Genomic DNA, 21595 nt, shown 5'->3' on the forward strand with positions numbered 1-21595 from the left:
ACACAGGTATATATATATTTATCAAAACTCATCCAACTATACATGTAAGTTCTGTGCATTTCACTGTATATAAATTTCAACTCAATAAAAAGTAATGACATTTCTAAACAACAAAAACTATTGATATGCATTATTTCAACTTTTCCCAAGTATATCTATTAAACTATGAAAAAGGTTGAAAACACAATTGGTATATTCTTGAGCTCAGGTTTTATTGAAATAGGAGGTGTCTAAAATACCCTCAGGAGGGACTGGAAGAAGACTGTATTAGTTCGTTTTCATGCTGCTGATAAAGACATACCCGAAACTGGGACCAAAAAGAGGTTTAATTGGACTTACAGTTCCACATGTCTGGGGAGGCCTCAGAATCATGGCGGGAGGCGAAGGCACTTCTTACATGGTGGCAGCAAGAGAAAAATGAGGAAGAAGCAAAAGTGGAACCCCCTGATAAAACCGTCAGATCTCATGAGACTTATTCACTATCATGAGAATAGCATGGGAAAGATCAGCTCCCATGATTCAGTTACCTCTACCTGGGTCCCTTCCACAACATGTGGGAATTCTTGGAGATATAATTCAATTTGAGATCTGGTGGGGACACAACAAAACCATATCAAAGACTAACAGCCGTTAAGCGTCTATGCACCAAGCACTGTGGTAGAAATTTTACAAACATTGTTATATGTAGTATCTACAACAACCTAGTGGAGTTTGTTTAATTATCCTCCCTCTGTAGATAAGAAATCTGAGTTATGGAGATGAAGTAAATTGCTAAAGGCTACACAGTGAAAAAGAGGGAGAAGCAGAATTCAACCTCAGATTGGCCTGCTTCAGAATCTCTCTTCTTTCTACTATCATGCCCCAACTCATCAATATTTGCAGAAAGTCTGTGTCCCAGAGGAAACTGGTTTATGTAGGAAAAAAGTATATGTATACATATATGCATGTGTGTGTATGTGTGTGTGTATACACACACACACACATACATATGTGGATTTACTTCTGCCTCTGCCACCCCTGAAACAGCATGACTAATCCTCCTCTTCCTTTTTCTCCTCAGTCTACTCAGTGTGAAGAAGATGAAGACCTTTATGATGATTCACTTCTGCTTAAGGCATAGTAAATATATTTTCTCTCCCTTATGATTTTCTTAACAATATTTGCTTTTCTCTAGCTTACTTTATTGTAAGAATACAAGATACAATACATATAATGTACAAAAATATTTGTTAATTGATTATTTATGTTATTGGTAGACCTTCTGTTCAACAGTAAGATATTAGTAGTTAAATTTTGGGGGAGTCAAAGTTGTATGTGGATTTTCGGTTGCTCAGGGGCTGATATTTCACATTGTTAACCTTCACATTGTTCAAGGGTGAACTATATGTGTGTGAGTGTGTGTGTGTGCGTGTGTGTGTGTGTATACTCTTACAGGGCTTTCTTTTCTTTCTTCTTGATCACAGTGGGAGGAAATTAAAGATATATCCATCTGTTTTTAATGCACAAATTTGAAGCCAGGTTTAAAAAGTCTGGGAAAGATTAAGACAAGAAAATTTGAAACAGCATTATTACTCAAAGGCATACTTCACATATGTGTCAATATGTTCTGTTAGTTGTCTCCCTTCTAATTTTCTAGGGCAGGCTCACTTTGCCCAATATGTTCTTTAAATGTTTTGTTGGTGCTCTTCAAAGCTCTATTTTCTCTGTGTGCTTTTAATTCTGGCTGAGGCCAGTCTCCAGTCGCTGTTGAGCTCCATGATGCTTCAGAAACCTCAAGCTCAATATGTTTGAAACTGAACTCATAGAGTTTTCCTAAAATGTGCACATTTCTTTGTATTTTCTACTAAGAGAATGACACTATTGTTTCATCCTTGGCTGTGGATCAGTTGGTTTCCGGGCTCTATGATTTTACTTTGTTAAGTAGTGTTCATTTTATACTTTCCTCCTGCTCTTCTCCCTTGCTACAGTCTTATTGAAAGCCGTCACCATGCCTTTCCTAGACTCCCCATCAGAGTCAACAACAGTGCCTTCCCTACTGTACATCAAAGGTTTCTGCACTGAGGCAGTCGCAAGGTCCTCCTTCTTGCCCGCTTTGTCTCACTTTGCACCTTGGACACCACACTTACAATAATTTCTGCTACTGCACTACCTGCTCAGGCCCCATTTCCTGTGCTGGCTCTCATTCTTCTGCCTGACTTCTAATGTTAGGTTCATATGCCCTGGTCTCAGCCTTCTGTGTTCTTTGCTGGTCTCTATGTACTATACCATCAGGTAATCCCATTTAGACTTTCAGTTTTAAATATGATATTACATTGGTAATTTCCAGGACTTATATCTATGAATAATGAAGTAATATCTGTGAATAATAAATGCAGGTCTTGCATGTCCATCTACAGCTCTGGCCTCTGTACTGAGCCTCAGGTGACTGTTTCATCTCCATTTGATTGTTTAATAAGGCATTTCAGATTTGACTGTCCAAAGTAAAACCCTTGGTCTAGATCCCATGGCATACAAGAAAGACACTAGATGCAATTTGTTGTCAGTCTCTCCTTTATCAGTTGCCTAGGTGGAAAATCTAGTAGCCACTCTTGTTTTTTAAACATACTTTCTTCCCAATGCTAAAAATGGTATTTTGTCAGTTCTGTAGCCAAGTTACAAAATTTGATCCCTACCACTACATTTGTTCAATCTTTTGTTATCGCTCTCATGGAGAACTGCAATAACTTCCTAATTCTACTTGCTTGCACTTTTGATAACTTCAGAGTCCTTATTCCACAGAACAGCTAGAAACATCTTTTAACCATGAAAACCAGATTGTCATGATTCTGTTGAAAACTCATGCATAGCTTCCCCTCATGCTCAAAATAAAACCCAATCCGTATCCCTACTGCCTCTACAAGTAGGAGTTGTTCTCTACTCACCTCTCTGAGCACATTTTCTATCAGCCTCCTCCCTCTCCCTGTCTCACTTGCTCAGCTGAATTAATGGCATTTTCTTCTGTTTCCAAGCATTTAGAGCATCCTTCCTTGCTGTTCTTGTTGTTTGGAACTTTCCTCACATTGATATTATGTTTGAATTTGGTCCTTCTTACAGGCTCTGCCCAAATGGGCCCTCCTCAGAGATGCTGTTTCTTAGGACTCTATCTAAAGTAGCAGTCTTCCAACACTCTTTCTTCTTGGTTTATTTTATTTGTAGCATATTTCTTTACTGGAAGTTATAATATAATTTGTTAGTTTACTTGAGTTCAATTAGATAAAAAACTTTGTCTTGTTAACCTTCTGTATTCACATCATAATAAGCCCTGGTGTGTAGTATACACACACAAAAAGTCTTTGAATGAATCAATGGATTGATGAGTTACTACTATCTGTGCAGTGAGCCTGCCAGATATCCAACGGGCATTGAGAATTTACAGAGTGTATTGGCTTTCACCCTGCTGATAGAGCAATATCCATAAAAACTAATATCTGTAAATGATAAACACCAGATATATATTCAAAAACGCACTAATCATTTCAATCCCTAACTTTCCATTTTGTGATAGATAGAAATATGACAATCAGTTATCCTTTGGTATTTTTTAAGTCCACAAAATTCTTGGAAATAAAAATAGCAGTAGTGTGTGCCATACAGTTACCACTCATATAAATAGCTGTTACTTTGAACCATACCTTGCAAAATTTTTCACCTTAGTGTGTCATTTGATGATGCACAGATACCCCATTTCTAGATTAGAAAATAAACTCCCCAGTTTTGTTGCTGGACTTGAAATCACTTGGTGATTATTGTTGCAAACTTGATATTCAAACTTTGTGTTCTTTCCTTAATTTTTTGAAAGCTTGTGACGTACGTGCAAGTTATGGAGCCCTTAGTATTGTACTCTAAAATGACAGGCTAAAAAAGGCTTGCCAATATATGCATTGTTTTAGCGAATGCAAATTACTGTGGCTCTTGAAACAATTACAAAGTGTTTCATTTTATGATTTCAGTTTTTGATGAAATATTTATCGACATTTTTATTAGTCTGAATGAAGGGTCGTGAATTTTGGACAATGAGCTAACCCTTTCTCTTCCTCCTGATAAACCATAAGCACTTTATCTCTTGTATGAAAAAATCAATTAATTAAATGTTAAAACAAACTATTTCAGTATATTCTCATTAGATATGAAGGAGCGAAATTTTTTATATTTACTTTTTAAATGAATTAAAGATTATATTTTGCAAAATAATATGAATGAGTTTGCGGCCTCTGTATGCATTGATAGCATAAAGCACTGCAAAAAGGGTGTGCTATTTCCATGAGCAATTCTACATAAAATCTCAGATCAAAGATATTTTAGTGATAACTTCAATGATACTTCACAAAAGGCCTACACTTACCAAAAAATGCTGCTACAAAGTCAAACTGTATTTTAATGGTCAAGGGAAGTTAGTTTTAATGAAGTTCACTGAAAGAAGCCCTTCAAGTCCCCTAATATGATTACATACACTGATGACTCAACTCCAATAGACATGTCTCCATAGGGTTTTGCTAAAAATGGCTGAACACAGTTCCTTATCTTTCACAGATGTCTAATGTACAATCAGAGATTAACTGAAAAGTAAAGGAGAACAGTAATTGGGTTAAATTGGTAACAAGTGGTATAATGCATAAAATAATTTACAGCTTCCTACATATAACATTTTGAAGAGCACTTAAATTTTAATAGCACTATTATTATAAGAAAAAATAAAGGCATAGTGGAGACAAATGCTGTTTTCCTTACCCCAGCACATTTAGACAAAATCCAGACTTGAAGGAACACCTCCTGCATTTTATTAGCCCTCATCAACAAAAGTAAGTGAAAATTATCCATTGTGGAATTAAGCACAAGGAAATTTGTCTTGGTTTATGTGAGTAGCTCAAAGCAAAGTTAGACCTATAACCTCTGATTCCCAACTTTCAATCCTAATCTCGAGGTTACATTTCTTCCCCATTCTATGAAATAAAAGTCTTACTAAAAAGATTAACAGTTTATAATTAAATGGTATAATATGCACCATATATTACAATATGCAGTTCTGGAATTTGTTGTTCCATTTCTGTGTTTAGGCATTCTGCTGCTACTGGAGGGCCCTCTGTTGGAATATGTGAGGGATGGAGACAGTGAAAGAATCCCAAGCGGGAAACTGAATCAATGCATGTGCCGTTTTGGAAACCAAAAATTAAAAGATCAGCTTGCTGGAGGTATTAATCAATCTTGCTGTGCATATTAAATGTGCATTCAAAGAAAAATGTGTTTTAATTACAGTTTAAATGCATTCTGAATGTTAATATGACAAGGATTGAAGCACTTTATTTTGCTTAGCTCAATATTTTACAGTTAGCACATTGCTTGCAATGCAGTATTTAAAAAGTTACTTCAGCTAAAAGTTTTATAATTTCATCAAGAAAGGAGGAGCCAGATAAGAAAGACAACTGGTTTCTTTATTTAATAAAGAGCCTTAAAGAAGTCTTAACCTCAAAAGTCTCCATTTTCTAGAAATTTGCTTAATTTGCTTGATGCTTGGCTGTCATTGTGCATCTCCTCAGAGTGCTGAGCGCCATCTCCACCCACTTTGATGCCGTGCTAAGGTTCTTCTTTCTGGCTGCCTGTTAATAAAATTATCTCCACCCACTGGATTATAAATATCCTAATGGCAGGGATATGTGCATCCCCACTAGTGCTTGGAATAGCATATTGCACAGTCGGAGTGGTCTGTAACTGTTGACTGAACAACTTCTGTTCTGGCTGGCTTTCTTAGAAATGGACACGTTCCCTGAGAACAGTGTCTGTGGCACCCCACTTTAGTTTGAATGGAAACAGTGCAGACAGCAGAGGCTTTATATTCTGTCTCAGCTCTTTGATTCTAACACCTGCTCTGTAATGTTAAATGCTATCCTATTTCCAGACCCACCCAGGTCCACATACATTCTGTGTGATGTGGTGTGGTGTGGTGTGGTATGGGGTTGGGTGTGGAGGGTAGCATGTAACAGCGGTAAAGCACAATACTTAAGGCCTTAAATTAAGGAGAGATAACGCTAGAGTGATCTTGGTCATGGTAGGGAATGAGGTAGCCAGGGGAGCAAGGCTTAGTCTAGAAATACTAAAACCTCAAAATGCTTATACACATTCACCAATAATTAGAAATGAGTGTGGATTCATGGAAGAACACTAAATCGTACATTTCAGTTCAGTGTTATAGATGCAAAGGTAGAAGACTGACTCATTTTGAGGCAATTCTGTTTTTGGCAAATATTTTAGCAATATTTTCTCTAGATGGCAAGCAAAACTATTGTTCTGCAAACACTTACTTTGTAATTACCTAAAATTCCATACCTCTTTGCATGTTTTTGTGATTGAGTGTATATGCGTGAATATATATAGTAATAATACTTTAGAAAATTGTCTATAATTAACATAACATTAATTGATTGTGTCTTTCTGGACTTAACTATACAGAAATTACCTTCAACTACTGATCTTGTTACATAAAACTATCTTATTATGTTATAATGTGTTTGTAATACCAGAGAGTTTTCTGTAGTTTCTGGCAACAGCTTGAGAAAATTTAGCCAAGGTAATGTTTTATTTTGTTGTCTTTTTTTTCTTTCATGTGATGAAACTTATAAAGATATTTTTCCCTCCCTGGAGTGAAGTTCAAAATCCATTTTGGGCTTTGGACCATCTGATAAAAGTTAATACTGCACTTCAACTGAAAGTTTAGCAGTGTTTATTTCCATAAGAGGGAAGAAATAGAAGGGAAATGAAAGAACACTGTAGTTGAACATTATATCTTCAATTAGGCATAGAGTGAAGAGTACAGTAAAATAAATACTACTGCTAAAACTATTCTTTTTTGTATGTGTAGGTCTCAGATTTCAAAATTTTATTTTAAATAAATAATATATAATTTAATGCTTTCAACATGTTAGGTGGATTTGGGCTCTTTGATAATTATCCCTATGTTATTAAAAATTCATCTCCTGTCTCTACCTCTGAAGCTTATTGCATCTCTATTTTTTGTTTGTTTGTTTGTTTATTTTTGAGACACAGTTTCGGTCTTGTTGCCCAGGCTGGAGTATAATGGCGCGATCTCAGCTCACCTCAACCTCCACCTCCTGGGTTTAAGTGATTCTCCTGCCTCAGCCTCCCGAGTAGCTGGGATTACAGGCATGCGGTACCACACCTGGCTAATGTTGTATTTTTAGTAGAGACAGGGTTTGTCCATGTTGGTTAGGCTGGTCTCAAACTCCTGACCTCAGGTGATCTGCCCACCTTGGCCTCCCAACGTGCTGGGATTACAGCTGTGAGCCACCGCGCCCAGCCCATCTCTGTTTTTAATTCTGACTAGGAAATTGTTTTATATAAGTTTAGTTAAAGGATCAGCAGAAAAAAATGACTGTGTGAAATTTTATATCAGAAAATATGGATATTACCTTCAAAAATTGCAATGCATCCATTCATGGGTAAATAAAAATGAATCAAAACTGATGTAATGGAAGATATTTTATAAAATGGGTAATTCATGTTCAAAAATAAACTTTTTTTCCCTTAGCATACATTTTGTGTTTGAAATCTTACTTATAACTGGTAAATTGTCTAAGTGATATTATGATGTAATTGATGAAGAAAGGTGATTTGAACAGGTGATGCTCGAGGACTGTCTCCCTCGTGGCTCAGTAAACTCCCCCTACATAGACCTCAGGGAGCCCAGCGAGAGGCAGAAACTCTCCTAGCAGTAGGGCTGGGCTGTTGGAGCTGATCCCCTTCAGTTGGCTGGCAGTGTGGACCCTGTCATGGGTGACAGGTGGGGACCCATAGTCTTTGGCAAGCTCAAGCAGGATGGCATGGGCTATACCGTGTCCCTCAAAACTCAGATGTTGATGTCTTAACCTTATAATAGGACTGGATTTGAAGATAGGGTTTTAAAGAGGTAATTACATTGAAATGAGCTTATTAGGGTGGGCCCTAATTCAATACAACTGGGGTCCTCATAAGAAGAGGGAATTTGGACACAGATACCCACAGAGAGAAGACTATGAGCCACGGAGAGAGGCTGTAGAAGAAACCAACCCTGTGGACACCTTCATCTAGGACTTCTCCTTCCAGAACTGTAGGAAATAAATGTCTCTTGTTTAAGTCACCCGCAGTTGGCCATATTTTATTACAGTGGCCTTAGCAAATGAACACACAGGGCAATTGTCCAAATGCCCACAGATGGTAACTAGAATGGTGCGATGGTGGAATAGGCTGCTCTAGTGTTTGCACCATCTCTGGAGTTTGAGAGTGTCTGGGGAAACAGCAATTAGAGGGCTGTGGGACGAGCTGACTGGTGCTGGGTGTTGCCAGTTCATTGGAGAAGATCTGCCAGAGGAGAGTGGGGAATATTGATGTAAGGAGAAAGTCAGATGGGTCCTTGGCAGCAGGTAAAGGGACTTGTGGCTAAATGGTAAAAAAGCTGAGGGGTGAGCTTAATTATGAGAAGCTCAGAGTCTGCTTAATTATGAGAAGCTCAGAGTCTGCTTCTCCAAGGGGAGGGCCCCTCCAGGAAGAAACCAGACACTGAGATTTGTGACGGGGACATTTCAGTCAATGCACTAAAATTTTTTGAATCACAAGATTGTCCCAAACCTTCTACAACTACAGAAATGGCCAACTCCTTCCTTTTAAAATCAGGGATCTTTCCTTGCTTAAAATGATGCACCGTATGTCCTTGCTGGATCTACACCTATGTTCTAACCTGACCATTGGACAAATAACCTGCATGAGTTACAACATTAGCTAACTAAGGAGTGCTGGCCTGCTAAGGTAGGAAAGGGCCTCTACCCTAAAGGAGCAGCAGGGCTCAGCTAACATGCACACGGGCAAATGCAAACAGAACTGGTTCCTTATGGAGCTGGCTCAAGGAGTGTCAGACATAAAGTTGGTTAAGGGAGAATTTTTTGATAAGGTTGATTTTTCCACCATATAGCATCTAACATCCTGGCAAGGGCACCATGTGAAACCGATATGTTGTGAGGATAATTCTTGGAAGTAACAATAGCCCATACAAAGTGAAATAGAAATTCCTGAATTACTACAGAAGGTGGTTGAAGAAAGGGTAAAAAAACAGAACCTCAGAGTAATGTGCATGCTGGAGTGGGTGTCCTACTTAAGCTGGCTGAGTTTCACAGGGAACACTGTTTTCCTAAAATGAAAAGAAGCACATTGGAGAGAGGAGCACCAGTTTCACTGAGAAAATCAGTGAGGCCATTTTCTATTTTTCAGGACTTAGGTGCTGTTATAGAGTAGGAACCCCTACTTACAACGGGAATGACAAGATCCCCCAAGAGGGGTCAGGCGGTAGTACTTAATCATCAGAAGCTGGTGAGTGCAATTGTCATGAGTGATAAGGTCAGAATAGCAGCACAGGATGCCCTGCACACAGGGAGATGACTTAGAGACATGGTGTTCCCAGGGCCAAGACCTACCAGCGGTCTCAAGAGCATTGCTTCATTTGTACAATAAAAATACAGCCAAGGATTTTGAGGGAAGCTGGATCAATAAATATTCATGATCTCTGGCCTGGTTTCTGGATCTTATTAGACACTTCTCAGACCCAGAACTTACGGAGTGAAGGAGGGCTGGGTTTCCATGAGTAGGGATCCTGTAACACCATGGGAAGTGCATCTGAAAATCATTACCCTAGTTCTTCCATGAAGGGATCTAAGGGATGTTCATGCACTGTGTAATTGAAGTACATGACATTTTGAGGACTTCTCAAACAAAAGAACTATGTTGAAATAGATTCTCAGGGGTCAGAAATGTCATCATGACATGCTTGTTAGGGCAGTATGTATAGGAGCCCTGACCCAGGTCTGGTTTACTCTTACTCTATCCACTGGTCGTAATGGCCAGTTCCCTGGTCTGCAAATGTAAAATTCACATGGGCACAATCCGTGGCTGGCAGAACAATCATTTTGGTCACTGCCCTGTGATGCAGGAGTGATGTAGTAGGCAAGGCTTGGTGCCAGCTTCCAGAACTTCTCCCTGTCCTTCCACCTGCCCCATGTCATAGCCAAGATAGTAAATGTTTTAAAAATTGCATCCTGGGAGAAATGGCTGATACTGATGCTACTTTTAAAGATATAAAGAAGGAGCTGGGCATGGTGTCTCATGCCTGTAGTCCCAGCACTTTGGGAGGCTGTGGCAGGTGGATCTCCTGAGCCCAGGATTTCGAGACCAGCCTGGGCAACATGTTAAAACCCTGTCTCTACAAAAAAATACAAAAATTAGCTAGGCATGGTGGTGTGCACCTGTAGTCCCCTACTTGTGGGGCTGAGGCAAGAAGATCACTTGAGCCCAGGAGGTGGAGGTTGCAGTGAGCAGAAATGGCACCAGTGGACTCCAGCCTAGGTGTCAGAGTGAGACCCTGAAAAAGAAAAAGTATATATAAAAAATGCATGAGTGGTGGCCGCCGTTTAATTTAACTACCAGGCCCCTACAAAAACCAGCTGGATCCAGTAGATAATGGTAGACTTCCAAAGATTCCCTGGTTGGGGGGAGGTCCGGAGAAAACCAGGTGCCACAAGCTTCTAGGTTTTCCTTCCCAGTGGTGTCACATAGGACACACTGAATTCTTCCAGTGAAGATGTGTGACATGTACAAAATGCTACCCATTAGGAAAGTGCACCTGAGCCTCAGAGCCTAAGGTTTTTATGGAGGGTCGGTCATGCAGGCATAGGGCACTTGCCTGACTTTCTTCTGTTACTGAAGCGCTAGATCTCCATAGAACACATATTGCTCTAAACTATCCAGACAATTGGTACCATGTGGCTCAACACCTCAGGAATGCAAAAAACATTCCAGAGGCTCATTCCCCGGTACAGCCAAGGGTGAGCCATATGAACAGGACTTTCTTGGAACTGCACCTTTCCCACACATGCACCCACAGCTTACAAAAGATGTGTGACCAGTGGTACAGAAAGTTCAAAGATGAAGATATGGTTCAGTCCTCTGGGTAAACCATTTGTCTCAGAAGAGGTGCTGGTCAGGAAACACAGGCTGGAGAGGGTGGGAGTCACTGTGACCTCAAGTCCTCTGCAGTGACAGGAATTAAACTTCATCCCACTTACCTTCCTTGTATAAGTTTTCCCACAAAAAGAACCGATCTGAGCCCCGGAGGAGATGCTCCTCAGGGATGAACTTACTATTCAAAGCCAGTGGATTCAAGCAATGCAAAGGCAGGATGTGGGGCCTGGCAGTGCCGCCCAGGTTCCCCTCCAGGACAAGCCCACCGAGGCCCACTCACTGCAGTCCAGCGTCTCTCACTGCTCAGCCCTGCTTTCCTTACTCTCTTTCAGCATTTTCCCAATAAAAGTCTTTAATAAAACTGTGGGCAAATTTGTCTGTCTTCCAGGGAACAGAGCCTGAGTTCCTACAGTCAGATAATCAGATGCATTCTGCATTTCATAGACGAGGATCTGAGGCATATCAAAATAAGCAGCTTCCTCATATTGAGAATGAGGATTTGTGGGGAAATGGGAGTAATATAGATTGGGGGAAAATGGTGTTTAAATTTCGATCTGACATGAAAAGCAATCAAAATTTTAAAAAAAGAATTTGATAATTCTTTGCTCTTACTGATACTATGGAATGTCTGCTAGACAATAAAGTGTGTTCATGTTCCCAAACTGTTTCATAGGCTTCCAAATTATCAGTATATTGACCGTTACACAGAGTAATTATCCAGCTCACTGGGTGTAGGATTTGCAAGCCAGAAACACAGACATGGCTTGAGCCAGTTATGTTCATTTAGATACCTTACCACAGGAAGGAGGAAGTGTGACAGTATTGAAAAACAAAACAACAACAACAACAAAAAAAACCAGTGCAGCTCAGAGAATCCTAAAGGGAGAACACACTGAGAAAAGGTCTTTGCATCAGGAAGGGGAACTCACCTCCCCGCAGTGTGTGAGTTAACACTGAGGCTGAGGTGGAAAGATCTTGTTGCTACTAGTAGATTCAACTACCGGAGACATCACTCAGCTGCTCTATGGCTTTCTAGATGGTGTCAAGGATGCCTATGGAGGAAACCTCAAGAATCCAGACCAGTGCTTGGTAATAATTGATCAAAAAGTGTTTTTATAGTAAGATTACTATTTGGCAGCCAGGCAGGAGGGATGCAGGGCAGAGGAGAGAAGACGAAATCTGAGATTAATTTGGTTTTTAGTGTTTGCATATTTGCATGATGGGCAACTGACTCATTATTCCATCCAATAGTAATACAGATATGAATCAGGAAATCATTTAACTTAATTTTCTTATGCTTTAAGGGACTCAGGAAAAAGGGCAAAAGAGAAATACTTGTAAGTTGCGTAAACAATGTAAGTTAGGGCATGTGGTGGGAATGAGGCTGCCACATTCAATGGAAGGAAATGACTGGGACTGCTTAGCAGAGCAAAAGATTTGTGTTAGGATCAGGGACAATAAAACATTCAGGTGACGTCAGCCTTTGCTCCTTGGCAGCCCAGCATCTGAATACCTATTCTATTTTGGGGGAACCTAACACTCTGTGCCACTGACGTCCGCGTTGATTTTAATGGTCAGAGTGCAAGCTAATCTCTTATAACAATAAGAACATGATACGGCCTAGAAAGAGAATTTTATTTCATTCTCTGGTACTAGCCCTGAGGTGGGAAAGCTATTCTCACAATGTGGCTTCTTCCAAGATGGTTTCAGTTAGTAACATTTTCCAGCCAGTAAGCCAAAAAGAAGTCCACACCAAGTGGCTTGGTCTCTAAGGAGATGATCTTGAAGATAAACAACACACTTCTCACAGTTCACTGGCCCAGACATATTCCCTGTTGCAAGGGAGGCTGAGAAGTTGGTTGCCTAGTTGGGTGGATGATGCCCAATAAATGTTAAAAATGAAAGAAGAGAATAGATACTGAAAGACAGCAGTTTTTGCTACAAGGATACATATTTTCTCCATATCCATGAAGCTAGAGGCAATCGCCTGGCCTGGGGTTAGCCACTAAGTTCAGCCCGCTGGGGGCTCTGTGTTGGTGGCTTCATCATAGGTGACAGCAGGACCCTCGCCATTTTCTGCCTGTGGTGTGACTTGGGCAAGTGCTTCTCTGCTTAAATGTACTTGGTTCTTGTCATTTTCTAAGCCTGGTTTTTTCCTGAGTGACTCCCAGAAGTGCAATAGCTCTCAGGACAGAGTTTACAATATCAAGTAATATGGGTTGAAAAATAGGATTTATTGGGAAAGCATATGAGCCAGGGGTCAGTAACAGAGGGCACTCTGAGCCCCAGTCTCTCATCCCCCAAGAAGAAGGAGGGCAATAATTTTCTGGAGAACATACTGTAATATTATATTGTTTTGTGCTGCCTTCTTCTAGATAAGAACAACTTTCTCAGCGGATCACTAAACAGCCAGGGTGTAAGGAGGCAGATTTGGGGTGCCCACTGGATTTAGGATGCTACTTTTTAGAGGCTGTCTAGAAGATCCAGCAGCCCGGCCCTTGAGATGTGTGGCTGTGGCAACTTTAGCTCCAGTGCCATGGGAAGCGGTTTGGGTGCACCTCCTCCCGTGTCCTGGCTCCGGCAATTCATGTACCTGATGACCCCGTATAAGCTCCCAGGATCTTTTCTGGAGAATCCTGATCGTGAGAGCACACTACTCTCTGCTTCCTAATGATTGTATGAACTGACCACCAATCTCCCACTACATTGTTTCCTGATTCTAGATGAGACTGGTTTCTGTTGTGTAAAATCATGACAATTAATGAATAGACTACAGACAATTCAGAGAAATATAAAATTTAAACAAACAATTGAATTATATGTATTGAAACTGAAATGAATTTCAAATAAAGTTTGATATTATTATTTCCTTTTTCATGTATCACTTGTGGAGGCCCAGAGATAGTCAATAACTAGTTTTTGGCAACCTTTTCCACAACAATTATGAAATGAAACAGTGTTTTAATGCAGATTGCCATGTGTTTATAGAGTACGTGCTACACATATTCATTTGCAGCATTAGTTATTAGGAGTGACTATGCTGTGCTTAATATAGCACATTTATTGGCCTGAATATCATGACACACTTAAAATTCTTGACATCTTATATGGACAATCAGATATTTTATAACCGCAGATTGGAATAAGATCTGGACACTTTAAGTCGTCCAAGACAGTCAGATATTGATCCTCTCATACTGCACACATGGCCAGTGGTCTGTGACAACACAGGGTCATGGTGAATTATCAGCAAGTTTTAGTCATTGTTCTTGCCATGGATTTCCACGCTCCAGAAAACAGCAATCTGATATCTATTTACTACTGCATCCAATGTCAATAAATTTAGAAAGGGTAATAGCATCTTACATGTGATAAACAGATCATCTCTCAGAAGGGTTGCAGTTGACTAATTAGAATTTAATCTTTCTGAATCCTTTTTCAACCATTTAAGAGGCTGATATCTCAGTAGGGCACATCTTACAACTTGTCTGAACAGGAGTGTGCAGAGGACAGCTCCATTTTCCTTGCTGGTTTTCAGCATGTCATTGGAATTAGACAGCCACTCTCTTCTTGTCATTATCAAATAAAAATGTTACCAGCCTCAACTCTAGGACAAAAGACTCGCTGAGCATGTGATTGTGATTAATTTTAGTACTTGGATATTTAAAAAAAAACTTGAATCAGCAATCAGGTAAAAATTACTCTAATTATGTCAGTTATAGCATTTAAATCTAAGCTCTGTTGTGACATTTTAATTATTACCCAAGGATGTAATCCTTATTACCAGGCAAAGAAGGGATGCATTGGTTTTATTACATTTTTAGAACCTAAACTACCATATCTGTCAGGTTTTGTGCTGGGCATTGCTGAAGCTGAAATGAATAGAGGTACCTCCATCTTTGACCTGCTCACAATTTAATATGTGAGAGAAGTAAATAACTTAACAAAATGTGAGTAGTGTTATGATTCAAAGACACAAAAACTAGGGTCAGGTGAGAGTGGTACCTGAACACCGTGATGCCACTAGCCAGGAGAGGTGGGATGGCCTAGTGGGTGGGAGAGTACAGAGGACAGAGAGAACACTCGAAATGAGCCTGCAAACTGAGAGCCAAAACTTATGAAGAAATCTCCTGCTAAGAAAGCCAGCCAACAGAGTCACAACTGTGACAGAATGCACATGGAATGATGCTAATGATAGAGGGTTTCAACCAAGACTTCACAGTAACCATGTTAAAGATGGTCAGAGAAACAAATGAAAGAATTATGAAAAACAGGACAGAAATAAAGCAACAAAATTTAAATAGGTAAATACATATACATATGTATGTGTTTGTGTGTGTGTATATATACACACAAGCTAAATTTTAGGTGGGACATAGTTAAAAAGAGAAGTAGTAAATTGGAAGAAACACTGTGGTACTCACTCAAAATGCAGTACAGACAATAAAGGATGAATTAACTAAATTTACATTTATATTAAGGTTTTAAAAGTATACACATGCATATATGTGGCTGAGACATAAAAATTATGTAGGAAGATCTCAACCTCTAAAGTTCAAATTGTGAGTAATTCCAATACATATTAGTGGGCTAAACTCAAATATTTCAAAAAACAGATATCATTAGGAAAAAATACAGTTAAAGGATACTTATAAGTGATTGTTGAAACAAAGAGAACAGCAAGTTGAAAATTAAGGGATACAAAAAGATATACTTTATGATTACTCAGAGAAAAAGCTGGTACTACAATATTAATATTAGACTAATTAAACAAACAGCACAAAGGTAAAACGTTAGTAATGATGAAAGACAAAGGCAGATATCCACTCAGACAATATTATAATCGTGATTATTGTGTGCCCCATCCCAAAACTTCAAAATTCATGAAACAAACATCGATATAATTAGATGATGTACTCATACAGGAAACTGATAGATCAAGCAGTAACACTTTGGTAAGTATAAGAATTATTTACTTAAAACTTTAAGTAATGCAATCTAGCAGACACATGTAAAATAATGGCAGTATACAGCAAATAAATAATGTTTATTATTCTCAAGTGCATAGAAAGCCACTTCCATAGACTACTTCAAAAATGAGTAAAAATCAGAAATTATCTCATGACAAGGCAGAAGATTTAGAAATCATCAATTAAAAGATAGCACTTAGTCAGAAAATAATAGCTGCTGGCGAGGTTGCCGAGAAAAAGGAACGCTTACACGCTATTGGTGGGAGTGTAAATTAGTTCAATCATTGTGGAAAACAGTGTGACAATTCCTTAAAGACCTAAAAACAGAATGATCATTTGACTCAGCAACCCCATTACTGGATATATGCCCAAAGGAATATAAATTGTATCATAAAGACGCCTGCAATCCTAGCACTTTGGGAGGCCGAGGCGAGCAGATCACAAGGTCAGGAGATGGAGACCATCCTGGCTAACACGGTGAAACCCCATCTCTACTAAAAATACAAAAATTAGCCAGGGGTGGTAGCGCGTGCCTGTAGTCCCAGCTACTCGGGAGGCTGAGGCAGGAGAATGGCGTGAACCTGGGAGGCGGAGCTTGCAGTGAGCCCAGATCGCGCCACTGCACTCCAGGCTGGGCAACAGAGTGAGGCTCCATCTCAGGAAAAAAAAAAAAAAAAAAAAGGAAAAAAAAAGGGCAAAGCAATCTATCTGAGATATGTTACTAAAATCAGACTAAAACTTAGCTTTTGTATCAGTAAATGGTATTGATACAATGTCATAAATATCCTCTTATTACCCATGATTTCCATTTGTCTCTTGTCATTCCTGCTAGAATTTCTAACTCACTGTCCATCTGTCCATCAAGTTCCACTGACTCTGTCCCACTTCCAGGAAGACTTCAATGTCCCCTGGAGTGCTTTCTTGCTCCGCTTTGACCGTGGGACTCTGCCTTGCCTCACTGAAACTGTGGGCAGGTATGTTCAGTCTCCCCAGCCAGATAGCAGACTGCTTGTGCATCCCGCACGTGCCCAGCGTGGTGCTGCAGGTGGAGTGTGTGATTGTATCTAAGGCTGAGGAGACACTTGTGTATCGCCTCCCTCTCTGTAGTCACCAGCAGTTGTGATATTAAAGAGACTGAGTCCAAAAGAGCATTGGGCCAAGTCCTTCCCTGCTGACTGCAGGCGAACTTGGCAGGCTGCTGTGTTCTGAGGACCTTTGGCCGGCTGGCGGGCAGACGTGCAGAGAGTCCTTGTTTGCCGCCTCTGACTGGCTGTGTGCCCACCTCACTCCGAGTCACCCACAGCTCAGGTTCCAGCCAGCCTGGGGCTTCTAAATATAAGGTGTGCTCAGGGGCCCCCCATCACGGACCTACCTCTGGCCCTGCGTGGGTGGTGCAGCCTCTCTTCAATCACTAAGAACTGGTTCTTTCAAAGCATGTATTTTCTGAAGAAACTTTAGAACGACGTTTATTTTAAAAGAACGAATTGGAGAAAACAAATAGGTGAGTGACTACCTCATGGCTGAGTTAACACTTCTCTGACCTTTAGGTCTGTTTTAGACGGAGTAAGTTCTGTGCATTGTGTATAGTTGGATGTATAGTTTTTCTTTCTTTTTCACCTAAATGTACTACTTAATTGCATCTTTTTATTGCAGTATATCTGGTTGAACTTTTGTGTAAACATTTAAATTCCTTTTATCATATATTTACTACATGGTAAATGATAATACTTTGTAACAGTCACGTGGAAAAAAGAAAAGGAAACTCCCTGTTATTCATATCAATGTCTCTTTTCTCTATCTCTGTTTCAGATTGATGCTCACAGCTTCTTGAGTGCTTTCGCACGGGTAAAGCCATGGCATCCGTACCTTCCATTGGTTGCCTTCTAGCCAGAAATCAGTATTATCGAAGTAAGTTGCATCATCATAGAGACATCCCTAGATAATATGATTTGAGGTGATGTTTGTGGGATATTGTTAACACAGGTATCATGTTACCTTCAGAACTTAGGGGAGAAAACTAACTATTGGTGACAATGAAGAAAGCAGGAGGCCTCAGGGACTTCTCTGATTCAGTGCTGACAGGCACTTCTTTGTTCTAGCTATGCTGTATCGATGAAGCCATTGACACTTAAAAATCAGTGAACATCGGCTTATGTTTCATTATTACATTTTAATTTTATGTACCTTGCATTCTGTAAGATTCACTAAAAACTGATGATTTTACATAAATAAAGTATTATTCAGCTCCTTAGAAAAGAAAAGATAGCATGACTTTGCTTCAAAAATTTTCTAATTTCCATCTTCTGCTATGGATAATAGGCTAACTTCTATCTGGCCAGTTTTATTTTTATTAATCTATCCATCTGTTCATATTCATAGCCAAATAGAAAATTGTAGCTTCTTAGAGAAGATTGAGAAATTTCATAAAATAAAATAAGCATTTCAGAACCAAATTAGTAGTTATTAAAAGTATCTATGGCAACAACACATAGAAAACTCTTCTTTCAAGGGTTGTTTGTAGTATAAGTGTTAGAGACAACTACTGATTTATTCATTTTACAAAAGTTTATGCTCATTTACTTGGTGTTATTTATCCACAGGAGTTGCTTTTATATTCTGATCTTATAAGAGACATAGGTTTTAAATACAAGCCTAATAAGACAAAATGTTTGTTCTTTCAAAATAATTCCTTAATTTCTAGATTTGATGACTTCTGTAGAACTTTAAATATATACATATGTAATATTTCTAATGTAGTACAACAATATTTATTCTTGGTCTTGTTCTTTCTTAGTTTTTGAAACTGAAAACATTTATAATACATTTTAAATTCAACATTCATATCCAAGGAGAGGGTGAGTTTCCTGCCTTGGAAATGAGTATATCTTATCAGTAGAACATAGTATTTTTTAATATAGCAGCTTTCTATTGATTGATAATTTGATCAATTTTTCAATTCATGAATTCACAAGCCAGGAATAAATGATTTCAAACCATGCTACTTGACAGTTTGTATATAATTGATGAGAATTTGCTTGTCTGGTTGCCAGTTATTTATTTGTTTAATATCATTTGTTTCCTACAGAGTCCAGTGTTTCTTCAGTTAGTTCTTTAACTGGCTCTGATTCTGTTAACTTCATAGATGATGACAAACCACAGCAAGGTACTTAGTTATTTCTTTCAGTGTCATCCTTATTATTTCTTTTTATTTTTAATCTCAAATTTGTTTGATAAGGAGTAACATGAATTTTATTTGATAGGGTTGCCTGAAGTGGCAGAATCCACCTGGTGGTTTAAATCCTTTTTCCATTCTGAACCTGTGCTTTCAAATGTGAGAATAAAAGATCTGTCTGCTACTGGGTGAGTTTTAGCCTTCTCTGGTAAGGGCAGTTCTTACTTAGTGAATGAAATAATGCATGTGGTATGTGTTATGCTACTCACTTAGGGTACACAGTTGTCTCTTGAGAGCAGTGAGCCTTGCCTATGAAGCGCACCTGAGGGATGAGGGTGGCACTAACACAGCTGCCTCCTTGCAGGTCGCTGTCAGGAAGATCATAGCACCCTTTCCAGTTCAATCACTCAAGAGTGGCGGAGAAGTCATATGCCAAATTGTGTCATTGTTTGGCGGGGGATGGACTGAGAATCAGAGGAAAGGGTCTAAATTTGTTTTGCTCATACCTTCAGGAAAAGAATAACCATTGTCTAGTTGTTGTCTTAGATAACCTTAGGATAACACTGCTGATTTTGATTAGCTTCTGTGTGGTGCAAATTACTAGACAGGTTGAATTGGGAGTTTGTGTGCAGTTGTTTTCAGACATTTTGAACTCAAACACACTGACTAGCACAGTTGTTATTTAATATATTTAAACTACTTATTTTGGATTTTAGACATTTGAATACCTAGTAACTAAATGGAATAGAAAGAATCTATGATAAAGGGATTCATAGATGCCAATGTTGACATATAGTGATTTTGATGAATTTTCCATCTAAGACAAATTTAGAATCATTATTTAAAATTAGAATCATTATTTAAAATATTTTAAAAAGCCAATGCAAGCTAATTGTTGGAAAGATGTTTTCTTGACACTCTCTATCAAGTTTATTCATTTGAATTATCTGGAGAGTGTTTCATTTATTTATCCCCTCCTCTCTGACTACTATAAAGTCAACCCAGATTACAGATGAGCACTTTGTAGCTGATCATCTTTGCACTGCCATTTGATGAACATGTTGGTAACAGTTGCCTGCCTTATGTAGCATGAACAGTTGATTCTGACAATCAAGATCCTCTACCTGCTGCAGTGGTCCATATATGAACGACTCCCCTTCAGCGCCCCAGCTATTCCAGGACTCTTCTCCATTGTAAGAAGACAAAAATGTGTCTGAGATCTAATTTATGAGACAAGATCACAGCAGCCACTGATATAACAAAAGTTTAGGCATTTTTCTCAACACAAAGACTATTGCTGCAAGTGGTACTTGCTACCTGGTGCATCTTTGAAAAGTGTGCCTTTAGAAACAAGACATCCTTTTAAAGTAATTTGTCTGCAAATGTTGTGATTTACATAAAGTAGCTCTTTCATTACTTATATCATTTTTATTAAAAAAACTTAAGTTAGACTCTTTTTATGTCTGTTGAGTGATTTATTTATTATGCCTTAAAACTGATGTGTCAATGTTTCACATAATAGTTTAAGGGGCATTGAATTCGGAATTTTAGAAAAGAATTGTAAAAATTCAATTTTTTTAAAATAATGAAGGTTGGAAATAGCATATGTATTGTTAAGTACATTACCTGCTAAATAGATTACCATAGAGCTAATCAATTGGTCATTGTACAGACTTTAAAATTCTTAACTTTAAATAATATTTAATAACATGGAAAATTATATTATGGCATTAAAAATTAGCATAATACACCATATATGGTACAATCGTAGTTGTATTAAAAAGTTACATATGCATAAAGATAGACTGGAAGGAACTATACCGAAATGCTGACAGGGCTATTTCTGGAGATGGGATTATGGGCGTTTTTCATTCTCTTTTTAATATATTTTTCTGTATCTGCAAATTTTTCCAATATGACAAGTATTGTGTATAATTAAAAAATAATAAATGTTAATATAAAAAGGCACTGAAATTTTCTGCATAAGTATATTCCCTACATTGAGTAGAACAGCTCTCTCTTCTTTGAATATTGGGTAGATAATACTTAATAAGTTTTAATCGATAAGTTTCTGTATATTGCTTGCAAGTAGTTTTCAGTGTAAGATGTAAGGCTTAGATATCAGGGATGCTCACTCACTTAGAGGTAGACATCACTACAGTCATGGGGCCAATGCTGACTTAAAAATCCAGTGGAGCACACATAACCCTTAGTAGGATGGTCTTCCTACCCAACTACATAACCATGACAGAGCATCCAGGCTGGCCACTGGCAGTGACAGACATTGCAGACAGATCATTTACCTGTTCCGAATGGGAAAGGCATTTCTTCAAGCTTGCGTCCCCTTATCACGTAGCTGTTAATGAAAGGACTCAAACATCCCTTTGATCCACATCACTGTCTACATGTGATGGTTTTC

At 38.8% G+C, this 21595-nt stretch overlaps 1 protein-coding gene across 4 annotated transcripts; it reads left to right on the forward strand.

Moving 5' to 3' along the window:
* Positions 1-1085: 1085 nt before the first annotated feature.
* On the forward strand, positions 1086-21140 carry PPDPFL (pancreatic progenitor cell differentiation and proliferation factor like). Of its 4 annotated transcripts, none has more exons than XM_009243790.3 (5): positions 1086-1119; positions 17814-17912; positions 19090-19167; positions 19265-19364; positions 20182-21134. In XM_009243790.3, exons 2-5 carry the CDS (start codon positions 17858-17860, stop codon positions 20201-20203), a joined length of 255 nt encoding a protein of 84 aa, XP_009242065.1. In that variant the 5' UTR covers positions 1086-1119; positions 17814-17857; the 3' UTR covers positions 20204-21134. The 4 variants fall into 4 exon arrangements, with proteins under 4 accessions (XP_009242065.1, XP_002819115.1, XP_009242064.1 ...); XM_002819069.6 differs by lacking the exon at positions 1086-1119 and adding an exon at positions 17367-17505 and having other exon boundaries at positions 19541-21140; XM_009243789.3 differs by lacking the exon at positions 1086-1119 and adding an exon at positions 17367-17505 and having other exon boundaries at positions 20182-21140.
* Positions 21141-21595: the final 455 nt, after the last annotated feature.

The sequence above is a fragment of the Pongo abelii genome, chromosome 7 (assembly GCF_028885655.2).
Source record: "Pongo abelii isolate AG06213 chromosome 7, NHGRI_mPonAbe1-v2.0_pri, whole genome shotgun sequence".
NCBI lineage: Eukaryota > Metazoa > Chordata > Mammalia > Primates > Hominidae > Pongo > Pongo abelii.